At 44.1% G+C, this 16027-nt stretch overlaps 1 protein-coding gene across 15 annotated transcripts in view; it reads left to right on the top strand.

Moving 5' to 3' along the window:
• invs (inversin) overlaps positions 1–16027 on the top strand; it is a 433677-nt gene that overhangs the window by 249453 nt on the left and 168197 nt on the right. For all 15 annotated transcript variants that reach the window (XM_038797635.1, XM_038797640.1, XM_038797627.1 and 12 more), the window contains one exon: positions 4556–4662. In XM_038797635.1, the coding sequence (XP_038653563.1) occupies positions 4556–4662 (107 nt within the window). The remainder of the gene's footprint in view (positions 1–4555; positions 4663–16027) is intronic.

Raw genomic sequence — 16027 nt, 5'->3', positions numbered from 1 at the left:
TGAAATATGCAAGCATCTGTATGAAGAAAGCATAAGTTATTGATTCATCATTGAAGAGTGAATCTTAGATTTGCATTATACAACAAGTTATTAGAATTTGGAATGCACTGATACGATGGTAGAAAGATTAAATAGTAGCTTTTTTAATGAATTGAATAAATACTTATAAGAGAAAAAATTGAAGGGATATAAGGAAAAGCGAGAAAGTGAGATTGCTCTTTGAAAGAGCCAGTACTGACTGAATGGGCTGAATGTTATCAAGGAAAACCCAAAGATGTTTAATAAATATGGGCAGCATGGTAGCGCAGTGGTTAGTACAGTTGCTTCACAGCTCTAGGGTCCCAGGTACGATTCCCGGCTTGGGTCACTGTCTGTGTTGAGTCTGCACATTCTCCACGTGTCTGCGTGTCTCCTCCCACAGTTCAAAGATGTGCAGGTTAGGTGCATTGGCCATCCTAAATTGCCCCTTAGTGTCCAAACAAAAGGTTGGGTGGGGTTACTGGGTTACAGGGGTAGGGTGGAGGTGTGGGCTTGGGTGGGGGGGGGCTCTTTCCAAGGGCCAATGCAGACTCCTTGGGCCGAATAGCCTCCTTATGCACTGTAAATTCTAAGATTCTATGAAATACATATAAACAAAAAAACTTCAAAGGAAAGAGTTGGGCTTTTTAGAAACCAAAATGTAACCTATGCGTGGACGATGTGGACATTGTTCTTAATGAATACTTTGCCTCTGTCTTCACAAAAGAAGAGGGCAATGAAGAATTATAATTAAGAAGGAAAAGTGTGGCATATTGGAGGGGATAAACACAGTGTCAGAGGAAATATTAAATATCTTTGAAAGTAGGCAAACAACTCGGTCCAGATGAAATGTATCACAGTCTATTAAGGGAAGCAAGGAAGGAAATATTGGCGGCTCTGATAATCCTTTTTCAATCCTCTCTTGCTAAAGGCATGGTGATGGAGGACTGATAATGTTTAAAAAGGGACAAAGTTATAGACCAAGTAATTACAGGCCAGTCAGTCTTACCTCAGTTGTCGAAGATAATTGGAAAAAATTCAAGTGGCAATGTTAAAATTAATTTAGAAAAACATGGACAACCAGCATGGATTTGTAAAGGCAAGATTGTGCCTGACTAACTTGATTACATTTTTGAAGTAAAAGAGAGGGTCAATGAGGATAATGCATTTGATGGAATCTAGATAGATTTTAGCAAAGCTTTTGACAAAGGACCCAAATCAGATAATTTAGAAAAATGAAAGCCCATAGGATTCAAGAGAAAGTGATAGAATTCCAAAATTAGCTCAGTAGTTGACGAGTGCCTTTGTGGCTGGAAGGCTACTTCCAGTGGACTGGTCAGGTGGGCAAAAATGTGGTAAATGGAATTGAATATGGAGAAATGTGAGGTAATGCACTTGGAGAGAGCAAATAAAATGAGGAAGTGCACAATAAATAATAATTGTTGTTTGGTAGTACAGAAATTGAGTATTGCTGAAAAAGACATTTGCCATTGATGAAAAGACTTTTCATCTTGCACTCATCAGGACAATTGTATGAATACCAATCATTAAGGAGACATATCGATAATTCGCTTCGACATAGGGTGGGATTTTCCAGCCCTTCCTGCCAGCGAGATCTTCCGGTCCCACTCTAGGCCACCCCCCACGGAGGGTTCCCCAGTGGCGGGACGGGCAAGGCACACAAAATTGCGTAGATATCAGTGGGACTGGAAGATCCCGGAGGAGCCTGCCCGTGTGAAGGGCTGGAAAATTCTGGTTTTCGACCTGAGTATATTCAGGGCGAACAGCAGCAGGGACTACAGACATCCCTGCCTTGTGCCCCGGGCAGTTTGAAGTACTTAGAGCTGTTGGTATTTGTCCGTACGCTCGCTATGGAAGTGTTATACAGCAGTTTCACCAAGGCGGTGAACCCAGCTCCAAGCCCGAACCGCTCCAGTACCTCTCTGAAGTACTTCCATTCGACTTTGTCGAAGGCCTTTTCTTCATCCCAGGAGAAGATCACCTCAGGTGCTCTCTCCCCGGATGGGGTCATGATCATGTTCAGCAAGCGCTTGATGTTCGATGTTAGCTGCCGACCCTTGACAAAGCTCGCTGGGCATTCTGCTACCACCTCTGGTACGCAGTTCTCCAGTCTCCTGGCTAGGACCTTGGCCAGTATTTTTGCATCTACCGTTTAGCAGCGAAATGATTCTGTAGGACCCGCATTCTGTTGGGTCTTTGTCTTTTATCGGTATCAGCAAGATTGAGGCTTGTGCTCGTTTAGGCGGCAGAGTGCCCCTCGCCAGCCAGTCTGAGAACATCTCCTGTAGGTGTGGGGCCAGTGTCATCACAACCTTTTGTCAAAGTCCCCTGGGATAGGGATTGAACCTGGGTCCTCAGCGCTGCAGGCAGCAGTGCTAGTCACCATGCCGCCCGAGGTGGGATAACCTTCCACTATCGCTGGCAGGGCGAGTCATGGAGGAAGGTTCGGTTTGGGGCGGGTGGTGGAGGCTTCGTTTATGGGGACAAGTTCAAGGACTGTGGTGATGACTCCACTTCGTTCTCACTGGCTAAATACTCTGAGTCCAGAGATGATTGCTTTGTTTAGGTTTGGAATAAGTTTAGGCAACATTTTAAGCTAGAGGGTCTGTCGCTGTTTTTACTGCTTTGTGGGAATCGTAGATTTATTCCAGCAGGGTTAGATTCAACGTACAGGGTTTGGGAACAAGAAGGGATTGGTTTAGCACAGTGGGCTAAATAGCTCGCTTGCATTGCAGAACAATGCCAGCAGTGCAAGTTCAATTCCCGTACTGGCCTCCCTGAACAAGCGCCGGAATGTGGCGACTAGGGGCTTTTCACAGTTAACTTCATTAAAGCCTACTTGTGACAATAAGCGATTATTATGACAGAGAGGTTTAGAGACATTTGCAGAGTTGGGGGCGCTAATAGAGAAATTTCAGTTGCCGAGGGGGAACGGGTTCTGGTACTTGCAGATTAGAAATTTTGTGAGGGTGGAATTGGCCATGTTTCTGTAGTTACTAGTTACCCTTTGTTGCTATAAAAGATTCTGTCTGAGGATGAGATAGGAGAGGGTAAGGTCTTTGATATGTGTGGGTAGTTAATAGAGAGGAAGAGGGCCTCGAAGGAGGAGATAAAGAGGAAATGGGGGAGAAGCTGGGTGGTATATTTCAGGGGGATGATCTGGAGTGAGGCCTTGTGTAGGATGAACTCAACCATCTCATGTGCAAGATTGAATTTAATTCAATTTAAAGTGGTGCGGAGAGTGCTTATGAGTGGATTTTTTCCGGAGGTGGAGGATGGATGCAAGCGGTGTCTAAGGGGGCCGGCAAACCACACACACACGTTTTGGTCCTGCCTGAAATTGGCAGGGTTTTGGGAGTCCTTTTCAGGGGCAATGTCAGAGATCTTAGGGGTGAAGGTGGCCCCGAGCTCGGAGGTGGGGTTCTACTCGAGTTGGAAGCGGTTCATCTCCTTCATCAAGAGTTGGTAGACATCAGCTTGGGGTGGGGGGGGGTTATTGTTTTGTTTTATTTTGTATTACAGTTATAAAGTGAGGCATGTGGGGTGATATGGTGGAATTTTATAGTGAGAAATGTATATGAATGGATGTAATGTGTTTTGTATATAAAATGAACATGTCCTGAATAAAGATATATTATTAAAAATTATATCTACTGTTAGGGGGCCTATAAACTACTTCCACTGCCCACAATCCCGAATGCTACCCCGTGGGAATTTGATGTTATGATGGTAGCACAGTGGTTAGCGCTGTTGCTTCGCAGCGCCAGGGTTCCAGGTTCAATTCCTGGCTTGGGTGACTGTCTGTGTGGAGTCTGCAAGTTCTCCCTGTGTCTGCGTGGGTTTCCTCCGGGTGCTCCAGTTTTCTCCCACAAGTCCCAAAAGACGTGCTGTTAGGCAATTTGGATGTTCTGAATTATCTCTCTGTGTACCCAAACAGGCGCCGGAAAGTGGCGACTCGGGGCTTTTCACAGTAACTTCATTTGTAGTGTTAATGTAAGCCTACTTTTGACAATAAAGATTATTATTGTTATATTGGAATTGCAGTGGCAACTAGTGCAAAAACAGAAGCAGTTGTGGTTCTGAGTGCGAGCAACAGGAGGGTCTTGATGCAAGCTCCAGGTAGGCTGCCCACATGTACAGGGAAATAAGGTGAGAGGGTTGCTGAGAACTCCTTTCTGACTTTCTACAATGGGCCTGACTTTCTACGATGAGCCTGCTTCTAGTGGAGGCCCAGCTACATGATTTTGTGGAGGATACCCCAAGTCCCAGTGCAATGTCCCAGAGTGATGGCAATGTAACAGGTTTGCACTCATACTTCCTCTTCCCTGCCCCTGGAAAATGAGCATCATCCAGATGCAACCAAGAAAATATTACATCTAAACAGATGATTCAAACTTAGGTTACCACATGGCCACCAGTAAGAAGCAATAAGATTACTTACTGTATATTTATGAAGAAAGTTGTTTTTCATTTTCCAGTTCAAAACAGTGCTTACTCTGCAGAAATTGTGTTACAGGGACGGACAGCACTACATTGGTCCTGCAACAACGGTTACCTGGATGCCGTCAAACTTCTGTTGGGCTATAATGCCTTTCCTAATCACATGGAGACCTATGAAGAGAGGTACTGTATGAAAGCTCTCACTCAATTTGGCTTGGTTTTCAGATTATTGGAACTCGTAAATAAAAACTTACAGATGCGTAAGTGTTGGCATTTTCAACTGAGGGTTAAATAAATACTCCTTTTCCTTTGGGAGGTAATTAGTTCAGCCTATCCATTTTCAATGGATTTAAATCCGATTTATACTGGCCACATATAGGGTTGATGGTGTCATTTGAGGTATTTTTTACCTCAAGTTGGTGCAAGTCCACAGAATAAAGTTACTGATAAATTTATGTTAGTTGACATGATGTTTCAGAGATGCCATAGACAGGAAATGGAAATGTCACACTGGGCTGGTCAAAGGTGCATTTTTGATATTGGTCAAAGTGTCTCATTTGGGAAAGATATATGGGGCTGCTAATGCTTTCTCTACCATTCGAATTCTTGATTTTTAAATCCCATATTTTGTACTTCCCTCATAGGTGAGTTCAACTTCTTCGGGTTTTAAGAATACCTTCTTTAGCTTTGATACCTCTGTATATTTTTGGTAACATCCATGTTTCTATCTAATTCCTTGAAAGAAAATCAAAAAAGGTTGCCATCCAATGCGAAGCACTTATTTTATAAATACCTTTTTGCATCACAACAGCATTTATGTGACACCTTTAGCGTGGGAAAATATTTTGAGTTGCTTAACAGGTGGAAATAAGACAAAAATATGCATCAAATCAAAGAAGGCAATAATAAGACTGGGGACTAAAAGCTTCATCAAATAGATATGTTTTAAGAACTGTCTTAAAAGTAGAGAGCGAAATTGAGGTGGACAGATTTAGGGAGGGAATTCCAGATTCTGGGGGTAGAATTTTGCTTCCTCCGGGAGGCTGATGCCCACCCGACCTGGAAGACCGTGAAATAGTATGTGGTGACGTCAGGCGTCCATCCCAATTCGTTCAGCGGGTACAGGCACAGATTAGGGTGTGTGCCCGCCAGCAATTAAAGAGCTGATTAAGGGATTAAATAACAATCTACCAGAATTTTACACTGCCCATGCGATTTTAAACTTATCGTAAGGGCAAACTGGATAGGCGGCCCAAACGGAATTGAGTTTTTTTTAATGCAAGTGCAGGATAAAGGCTAGGAGTTAGGCATTTGTAGAGGTGAGGTGGTGTTCTGGAGAGCTGATAGTGATTTGTATCAGAGTGTGGAGCTCATACAAGATTCCTGTTGGCTGGCACCAGAGGTTTCACCCTTCGTCCACTGGTGAACATCATTCGTCGTCCTGCAATTGTATATTCATCAGGGGAAACCTCCTCTGAGTTCGGCAGGGGAGTAGGTACAAGGATTGAGGAGGTCAGGTGGTTGCAGGCATGCCCCTCGGGCAGGGGTCCACACAGAGGATGATCAGGGCCATCAAAGAGGCAAGGAAACTGCCTGTGGAGAAGATGCCACCACGCAGCTGCCAGGATGTACAGACAGCAATCAAAGTCCCTTAACCTTTTTTTGAAAATTTAGAATACCAACTCTTTTTTTTCAAATTAAGGGACACTTTAGTGTGGCCAATCTACCCACCCTGCACATCTTTGGGGTTTGTGGGCCTGAGACCCACACAGACATGGAGAGAATGTGCAAACTCCACACAGACAGTGACCCGGGGCCAGGATTGAACCCGGGTCCTCGGTGCTGTGAGGCAGCAGTGGTAACCGTTGCGTCACTGAGCTGCTGCAAACTCCCTTAACCTGACCAAGGTCCTGTGCTTCAGGAGGCTCTGGCTCTCCAGGACAGCAGTGGCGAGCATTTGCCTCATAATTCACCTGAGGTAGCCTCCCATTGTGTGGGGGGACACCAAATGCCTGTGGCCCTCAAGGTCACAGTGGCAGTATATTTCTATGCCTCCCGAACCTTCCAGGGCATTGTTGGTGATCTCTTTGGAGTCTCACAGTTTATTGCACATAGCTGTGTCAAGCTGGTCATTAACACACTTTTCAGGATTGTGAGCAGATTCATCCATTTCAGGACAGACCAGCCCCCCTCCCCCGGCGTCAGCTGGCCAACCGGGTGCCTTTGGTAACAGGAAGGCCTTTCATTTGATGAACATTCAGATTGTGTGTGACCACAGAACCGAGATCCTGCCGGTGTATGCACAGTGCCCGGGCAGTGCTTATGATGCGCACGTTATTCATCACTTGCCCAGGCTCTTCACAGCTCCATATCATCTAAATGGCTGTTGATCGGCAACCAGACTTATCTGCTGGAAAGGTGGTTGATGACGCATTTCAGATGCCCAAGGACAGACACTGGGGAAAGATACAACTGCTAAGTATTCATGAGGACGGTGGTGGAAAGGACCATTGGGCTTCTAAAGGTATGGTTCAGATGCCTCGAGTGATCCAGGTGACCATGCAATACCTGCCCAAGACCGTATAGCTCATTGTGGTCGTCTCCACAACCTGGCTCTCTAGAGGAGAGCTTCTTGAGGAGGAGGATGATGATGAAGAGGCTCCAGCCACCGACATGGATACAGACGAGGTCTCTGATGGTGATGCAGGGCAACCAGAGGGCACGGATGACGAGGATGCAATGCAGATCCTCCACTGGGTCAGGGATAGCAGGGACACGCTGATTCAGCTGCTCTCGTTGCCCTGTTGGGACAAATGAGCTTGGTTATTGTCCCCTGATCAGCGGTGCCTCAGCGGGCCTTACTGGGACAGTTCACTGGACGACATTACCAGGCAACCCTCAGAAGCCAGGTACTCCTGGGATGGAGTGGAGACTGGAAAAGAGAAAGAGGTGCTCATGCCCTCGCCCAGGGCTCCGTGAGAGAAGTCCACAGAAATGGAGGCTAGCTCGTCCGTTATTTTGACGCGAATCCTCACCTCCCTACTCACCAATGAAGGATGGCCAACCATCGGTGACACTAATTGGCACCCCTTCTTTCCATCCAGGCATTGACTTCCTGAAGTCAGTGCCTGTGTGAGGGCTTGCAGGTCCGTGCATAACCCCAGAGATGCGTCATTGCTCTTATGGAGCTGCCTCTCCATGAGATTCGCCACTCTCTCTATAGAGGAAACTATGTGCTCGGAGCTCAGGGCCACCGCAGCGCTCATGCTTCACAAGGACTCCCCCATGACAAAAACCATGGCACACAGACCCTCGTGTATCTCTGCCAGATCTCCACTCGCATCCCATTGCATATCCAGCATTTGCACTATGTGGACGACTCCAAATGCTCATCGTCTCCTGCTTGATTGGCACCCATTCCACAAACATTCACTCCGTCCACCAACGATGCACAGTAGCAGCAGTGTGTATCTACAAGATGCACTGCAGGAACTCACCAAGGCTCCTTAGGCAGCACCTTTCAAACCCACAACCACTACTATCTAGAAGGACAAAGGCAGAAGATACCTGGGAACACTACCACCTGGAAATTTCCCTCCACGTTACTCACCATCCTGACCTGGAAATATATTGCCATTCCTTCACTGTTGCTGGGTCAAAATCCTTGAACAACAGCCCCCCCCCCCCCCCCCCCAATAGCTCAGTGGGTGTACCTACACCACATGGACTGCAGCGGTTCAAGAGGCAGCTCACGATCACCATCTCCAGGGTAATTAGGAATTAGGGAAGCTGGCCTAGCCGCATCCTGTAAAAATGAATTAAAATTTTTAAAATCCAATTTTATTACACTGTATATTTCTCATTGAAAACAGTTTTGTATTAATTTTATTTTCCCTTGGTTTTGGTCTAGTTTCAAATTTTGGACTTGGCTACTAATAAACTTGTCAAACTGCCTATAAAATTTGCATATCTCCTGTTTCCCACATTCATCACCATGTTCTGGAATCTGACTTTATTAGTACTGTCCCCTTAAGCAGGATATCAAAGTCATGTTTGCACCTATTCTATTAATGACAACTAAGCATTTCTGCATCTGTAAGTAGCATTCTGCCAATCTCACTTGGCTGCTTTGGCTGGACAGCTATCTGCTGATTGTTTCTTAATTAGTGTAAATAACATGACGAGGCAGTGGGACATGTGTTAATGTGTGCCAAATAAAGCATGTTCAATTCACGTGCAATAAAGACTCAGTAGAATTCTCGTCAGAAGATTTTATTTATTGAACATTTCATGGAGTAACACCACACTATCTTATTTATATATTGTATGCAGAACTCCAATCTAATAGGGATACATTTATTGTTGGGGGTCCATGCAATGTGATATTTAATATAGATATATTTGTAATAGCATTGAGATAGGTAGTTCTAAAAATCAAACACTGATGTAAAAGTGTAAATATTATCCAGCGTTATAACTCCAGTCATGACTTTGGTGACAGCGAGGGGGTCGAGGCTGTTTGTTCAAACCTATATATAGTTTTCTTCTTTATCGTTGTATGATACTCTACGGGTGCTACCCAACTCCTTTTTCTTTTGTCTTGTGTTCAGTAACTGTTACTTGAAACACCAATAAAAATATTTTCAAAAAGAAATAATAGAAACCTACCAGGTTTTATTTAAATACCAAGGTGCTAACAAGTGATGAGCAATTCCAACAGCTTTCGTGTTTATCTTTTGTATGGGAAAACAGAGCAGTGTAAGATACAAGCATTTTGGAAAGTGAGGAGGAAAGGAGTTGCATTTATACTGCACCTTCCATAACCTCGAAGTCCCAAAACTTTTAGCCAATCTTTAAAGTAGACTTACTGTTCTAATAATGGCAGCCAATTTATGTACAGCAAATCTCACATATAGCAATGAGATAATGACCTGATCATCTGTTTTAATGACATTGGTTGAGGAATAAATATTGGACAGAACATCATTTGGTCCAGTGTTGGCACTGCCATTCTTAGTCCAACATTCCCACTTATTGTCCATAACCCTGTAAATTCCTCATCTCGAAGAACCTGTTCAACTTTATCCTTTTAAAATTATTTATAGAAACAGCTTTGACTACCTTTTCAGCTAAGGTGTTCCAGATCCCAATAGCTATTTGAGTGAAAAAGATTTCTCGCCTCCCCTCTAGGATTATTGCCCAAGGAAGGAGGCCATTTATCTGACTGGTTTGTCAACAACCAGCGGTCATAGAAATAGAAACATTAGCAATAACGTAACAATGTTTATTGTACTATCATGTATTATCTAGTCTGTAGTGCACATACTTCTAAAATGTTTATATTTTCTTCTGTTCCCTACATTTTCTACCTTTTTCTCATCATCTCTTTGGCTATATGATACTTTCAGTCAGCTGTGTATTGACATTATCCAAAGTAAATAATTAGAAGGCTATGAGGGATACCTAATTTAATTTTTAACCCACAGCATTCCATCCATTTACGGGATCGACGATGATTTGCTTCCTCTCGGCTTTGATATGTTCTGAGATGCCTGATAAGTCCATTACACAATCTGCCGACTCTGACACATGTGGGGCAGGTGGTTCTTGAAGGATTGGGCAGATAATTTGTGAGGAGGTTTGTTTATTCTCTCCGATGCTTCAACTTCACCTCTGTGTTTGCAACAAACTCTCTCGATGAGTTTGATGCCTTCCCGAATGAAACTTCTCCATTTTGGTTGGTCACAAGCCATGGACTTCCATGAATCGGCAGACATGCTTGAACTGTTCAGGTGTTTTGGGGGCATCCCTAAAGTGTCTCCACTGTCCTCCTGGAATCTCCTGCCGTTACTGAGTTCTGAGTGGAGCAATTACTTCCCGAGTCTGGTATCAGGCAAATAAATGACATGCCCTGCCCAGGAGAGCTGGTTTTGAGTTATTAGCACCTTTTGGTGGCCATGTTGGCTGGGGGGTGGAATCTGCTGTTGGACTACCTTTCTTGCCTTAAGATTTGTAGAATCTGATAATATACTCCAGTGCTTTGAGATGCCTGCTGTAAATTGTCCAAGTCTCTAAAGCACATAAGGGTGCTGGGATCACTGCTGCTCAGTAAACAATGACTTGGCCGTGGGTTTCAATCCTGGTCCTCAAATACTCTTTTCTTTAGTCGTCTTAAGGTTGAACTTGTTCATTCATTCATGGGCTGTGGGCTTGCTGGCTGGCCCGCATTTATTGCCCATCCCTGAGTCACATGTAGGCCACACCCGGTAAGGAGGACATTAGTGAACCAGGTGGGTTTTTACCACAATCGACAATGGTCTAATGGTCATACTTAGACTTATAATTCCAGAATTTTATTGAATTCAAAATTCAACATTTGCCATGGTGGCGTTAGAAACCGGGCCCCCAGAGTATTACTGGATTACTAGACCAGCGACAATACCACTATGCCACTGCCTTTGCCACTGAATTTTGTTGTCTATGTCTGTCTTCATCGAGCAGCGGCTCCACAAATATGGGAAATGGTTCATATTTTCCAGTATCCCCCTTTGAACTTACTTGATAGATGTGAGGGGGGAGGTGTTGATGAGGTGTGGGGGGGGGGGGGGGGGGGGGGGGTTCTGCTTTGGGAGATGATTGGACCAGAACCTCAATTTTCCGATTGTTTAGTTAAGGGCCCAATTTTTCATATATTTCGGAAAAGGAATCGACAATGAATTGGAGTTTAGTTTCTTCGTGAGTGACACACGAGCACCATCTCCATACTGGAGCTCCGTTAAATTGCAGTTATTTTGGTTTTGGATTGATGGTGCGTAGGTTAAATAGTTTCCCATCTAGTCTGCAAATTATCTCCACGCATGTTGGCACTTTGTTGGAGGTAAGGTTCAGTATTTCAGTGAGGAAGCTAACAGAGGATTGGTGAAATTACCTAACTTTTTTGATCTGTGGTGGTTCCATTGATGAGGATCACAACTTGCATATCATTATGGAGTAGGCTGAGGACAATGACAATTTTTTGAGTGCAGCCAAATTTGTGGAGGATGCTCCATAAGCCTTTACGATTGACAGAGTCAAAGACTTTTGTGAGGATGAAAAAGGCTATTAACAGTGAGTGGTAGGTGCTGCCCCTTGCATTTTCTTGGGTAAAGATCATGTCCATGATACTTCTCAGTGTGATAAAAATCCACACTGCGACTCTGGAAAGAGTACTTTGGACACTGGAAGAAGATTCTTACAGTGATCTTCCCTGTGGCAGATAGCAGGGAGACTTCTCTGTAGTTACCGTAATCCGACTTGTTTCCATTCTTTAATGTAGTCACAACCACAGTATCTCTGAGATGTGTTGGCATGTGTCACGCTTCCCACATGGGGGATGTGAGGTTGTACAGTTGTGCCAGTTGTGTATCCCTGCTGTACTTCAGAATTTTGACTGGGATTCCATCTGTTCCAGTCATTTTATTGTTTTTCAACCATTGAATGATTTTTTTCAACTTCCCTCGGGACTCGAGACTGAGCTGGGCCAGGAATAGAGTTGAGGCCGTTAAAGTCAAAGACCGATTTTTGGTTGAGGAGTTCTGCAAAATGTTCTCTCCAGCAAACACTGACTACCTTTCTGTTCTTAATGAGCTCCCCTCCATGCTTGACTCTCAGCAGGCTGAGCCCTTGAGTGCTTAAGTCATAGATCATCTCATACATTCGAGCTCACATGCACATAAAATGGGCGTTGGTCCTAGTAGGCATCTTATAAAGGAAATATTTCTTTTTTTGACCAATTGCAAATTTCTTCTTGTATTGATCGTTTTGCTGATAAGATAGCCATTTTGCATTTTTGGTATTTTTTGCCTGCCACTAATTTTCTTTATTATACTTGCTGCTGCAATTTAAATCACAGCATTCAAAGTGACAAGGATGCTATTTTTTTTTGGCAGTTCCAAACATGCTGCACAATTTTGATGTGGAAGAGTTTTATGAAAAGCTAATAAATGCAATAACACCTGAGCCATTTCGTCTGCACCCATTTTTACCTTGGTACCTGCATTTTTAGAAGGAGAAAAACTGCTGGAGCATAGCTCAGACCAAGTCTAACCTCTGCATCCACAGCTGCAGGCCCCATTGAAAAAAGCCTGAATGTGCCTCAGGCTAGATGCCCGGACGTGGTTTACTGCTTCATGCCAGCCATCTTCAGCTGCAAGAAAAACTCAACCATAGCACAGTGAAAGAGAGTGTGCAAATGGTCAATGGTTTGTTCATAGTTCGGAATTGTACTTCCCAGTGGGTGCTGTAATGGTAGCACGGTGGTTAGCACAGTTGCGTCACAGTTCCAGGGTCCCAGGTTCGAGTCCCACCTTGGGTCACTGTCTGTGTGGAGTCTGTACGTTCTCCCCATGTGTGCTCTGGATTCCTCCCACAGTCCAAAGATGTGCAGGTTAGGTGGATTGGCCATTCTAAATTGCCCTTAGTGTCCAAAAAAAAGGTTCGGTAGCGTTATTGGGTTACGGGGATAACGGGGGTAGGGTGGAGGCGTGGGGCTTAAGTAGGTTGTTCTTTTCAAGGGCCGGTGCGGTCTCAATGGGCTGAATGGCCTCCTTCTGCACTATAAATTCTATGATTATGGGCTGCACTGGAAATATGTGATTAAGAAGTAAGTAGCACATTAATTATCATCTTACTTTATAGCGACAAATCATAGAATCATAGACTTTACAGTGCAGGAGGCCATTCGTCCATTGAGTCTGCACTGGCCCTTGGAAAGAGCATCCTACTTAAGCCCATACCTCCATCCTATCCCAGTAACCCCAATAAACCTTTTTTGGACGCTAAGGGCATTTTGGCATGGCCAATCCACCTAACCTGCACATCTTCAGCCAGATGTAAGGGGTCTGGTTGACTACAAACCTCAACAAGCCTCTGTCTTTTGTAGAGTCTATCTCTGCATTAACTTTTCCGAACATTGTCTGCAAATTTTGATATTGTCATTCTGATTCCCAAGTCTAAATCATTTATGTAAATAGTAATAAGGCGGCGCGGTGGGTTAGCCCTGCTGCCTCACGGCGCCGAGGTCCCAGGTTCGATCCCGGCTCTGGGTCACTGTCCACGTGGAGTTTGCACATTCACCCGAGTTTACGTGGGTTTCGCCCCCACACCCAAAGATGGCTAGGTGGATTGGCCACACTAAATTGCCCCTTAATTGGAAAACAAAATGAATTGGATACTCTAAATTCATTTTTTTTAATGTAAATAGTAACAAACAGTGCTGCCAACATTGATCCATGTGGAAAACCACTTCCTATATTTTTACAGTTTGGGTAACTTAAGAGTTTACGCTATCCAGAGAGTTATCTCCACCTATGTCAGATCAGAGAGTACCCGACTCACTACCAAGTAAAGCACCGAAAAATTAGGCTTGAAACCTATTCTTTTTTAATTAAACAAAGGCTACTTTTCAATAAGACCACTGTAGTTTGATTTTAGAAACCTGCCAAATCGTACTTGACACTAACATAGTACAGATGGATCTGAGTCAAATTTCTTCTGCCACCATTAAATGTTCAGAAAATCTCTACTGCTAACCTGCCCACTAGATTGAAAGGTCTGACAAAGCTCTCTGGTAAAACTGATCTTGAATCACCAATTCAAAGCTGCAATGTAGGTGGTAAGTTATTACAGCCATGGTGTGGTGCCATACTTATGTTACTCTGGAGCTGATATACTGCATTTACCTTCATCTTAAAGAAAAAAACAAAGTTTTCCTGTTAATGTTGTTAAACAACATATAGTTAATTAAGATCATATTTACTGAAATTAGAAAACCTGAATGCTATCAAAGCTGTCATCAATTAAGTATATGTGCTATCAACCTGTTATCAGAGTTGGAGTCATTGTCAGTTTTTTATTATGGCTTTGATAATTTAGTGTTTTTTTCTTTAAATTGTGATGTATTTTGGTCCATCTGTCTACAATGATACAGACACAGTTTTGTTTTAAGTCAGTCATTCCACAGTAATGAAAGAATTGTCCAGACAGTTTATTCTTACCTGTCACAACTCAAGCAACCGTTATTGCGTCAAACTGTTTTGAAGTCTGCTGTGAATGTGGCTTGATTTGGTGTGGCTTTAAAGGCGGCGTAAATCCTAACGGTAATGGTGTACTTGTTAAAAACCTGTCAACTAAACATGTATTTTAAAGAAAGAAACATGATTCCTTTACCTTAAACTCACTGAAGTGCACGATTTTCTGTTGGCGATAATAGCTATATTGTAAGAATATAAGAACGTAAGAAATGGGAGTGGGGTACACCATTTGCCCCCTTGAGCCTGCTCCATTGTTCAACACAATAATGGATGATCTACCTCAACTCCAGTTTCCACCTACTCATCACTCTCTTGATTCCCTGAGAGACTAGAGGAACACAAGAAACAGGAGCAAAAGTAGACTAAATGATCCATTGAGCCTGCCCCATCATTCAATACGATTGTGGCTGATCATGAGCTTCAACTTCACTCCCTCCCGCCCGCAATTCTCATAGTCCTTAATTCCCTGAGTGACCAAAAGTTTGTCTATTCCAGCTTTAAATATATTAAATGATGGATTATTCACAACCACCTGAAGAAGAGAATGACAAAGATTCACACTAAAATAAGAACAAAATACTGTGGATACAGGAAAACAAAGCAGAAAGTGCTGGAAAAATGAAGTAGGTCTGGCAGCATCTGTGGAGAGAGAAATAGAGGGCACAATGTTCTGGCCGCGTTGCACGCGAAAGGTGGCACGGCACAGTCGGTAAATGCCGGTGGATCCATCTTCCAAGCCTTGCGAGATGTCACAATCTGAATCCCACCCATCTGGCAAAGCTGCATATCAGAGCGAGACAGCTAGTCTCATTCTGATATGCGCTCGCCTGATCAACCCAGGCCCTGGAACATAACCCCTTCATTTCAGAGACTCGGGCAAAACCACTCAGTGCTGATCCCCACAAACAGGGACCAGACGGAATGGCATGTGGAGGTCTCCCAGAGGATCGAGGCCCCCATGTTGTTGTCTTCAAGGAAGGTTGGCACTGCTAGTGCCAGCCTATCACATTGGCACTGCAGGCCTGGCAACCTGGCAGTGCCAGGTATGGCATTCGTCCCACACTGGAGATCGAGCCTGGGGGTGCCCTGCTCATGTGAGGTATGTGGGGGAGGGGAGTACTAGGACCCCTTATAGGTGAGTTGGGGATTTGGGGGAGTTCAGGGGTGGCGTTGAGAGATCGGGGTACCATTTAAAAACGGCGCCCCAACCTCTTATTGTACTGAGGATTTTCGGCGAGCATAGCTCCCCTTTGCAGGAAACAGGACTAAGTGCGGCCTCGGCAGGGAGTTCCCAGAATTAGAGTTTCATGTACAATATGATTCTTGTTCGGAACTAAAGATAGGTCGATATATTTTTGGGTTTTATGCTTTTGGAAAAGCGGGGAGGGCCAGATGGGGACAAAGGAAAAGTCAGGAATAAGTTAGAGGACAGGGTGGTAAATTACAAAAATGTCATGGAACAAATGGCAAAGTGAGTG

This window comes from Scyliorhinus canicula, chromosome 5 (genome assembly GCF_902713615.1).
Source record: "Scyliorhinus canicula chromosome 5, sScyCan1.1, whole genome shotgun sequence".
In the NCBI taxonomy this organism is placed as follows: domain Eukaryota; kingdom Metazoa; phylum Chordata; class Chondrichthyes; order Carcharhiniformes; family Scyliorhinidae; genus Scyliorhinus; species Scyliorhinus canicula.
Note: the sequence above shows the minus strand (reverse complement) of the source record. Positions and strands in the feature narration are given on the sequence as shown.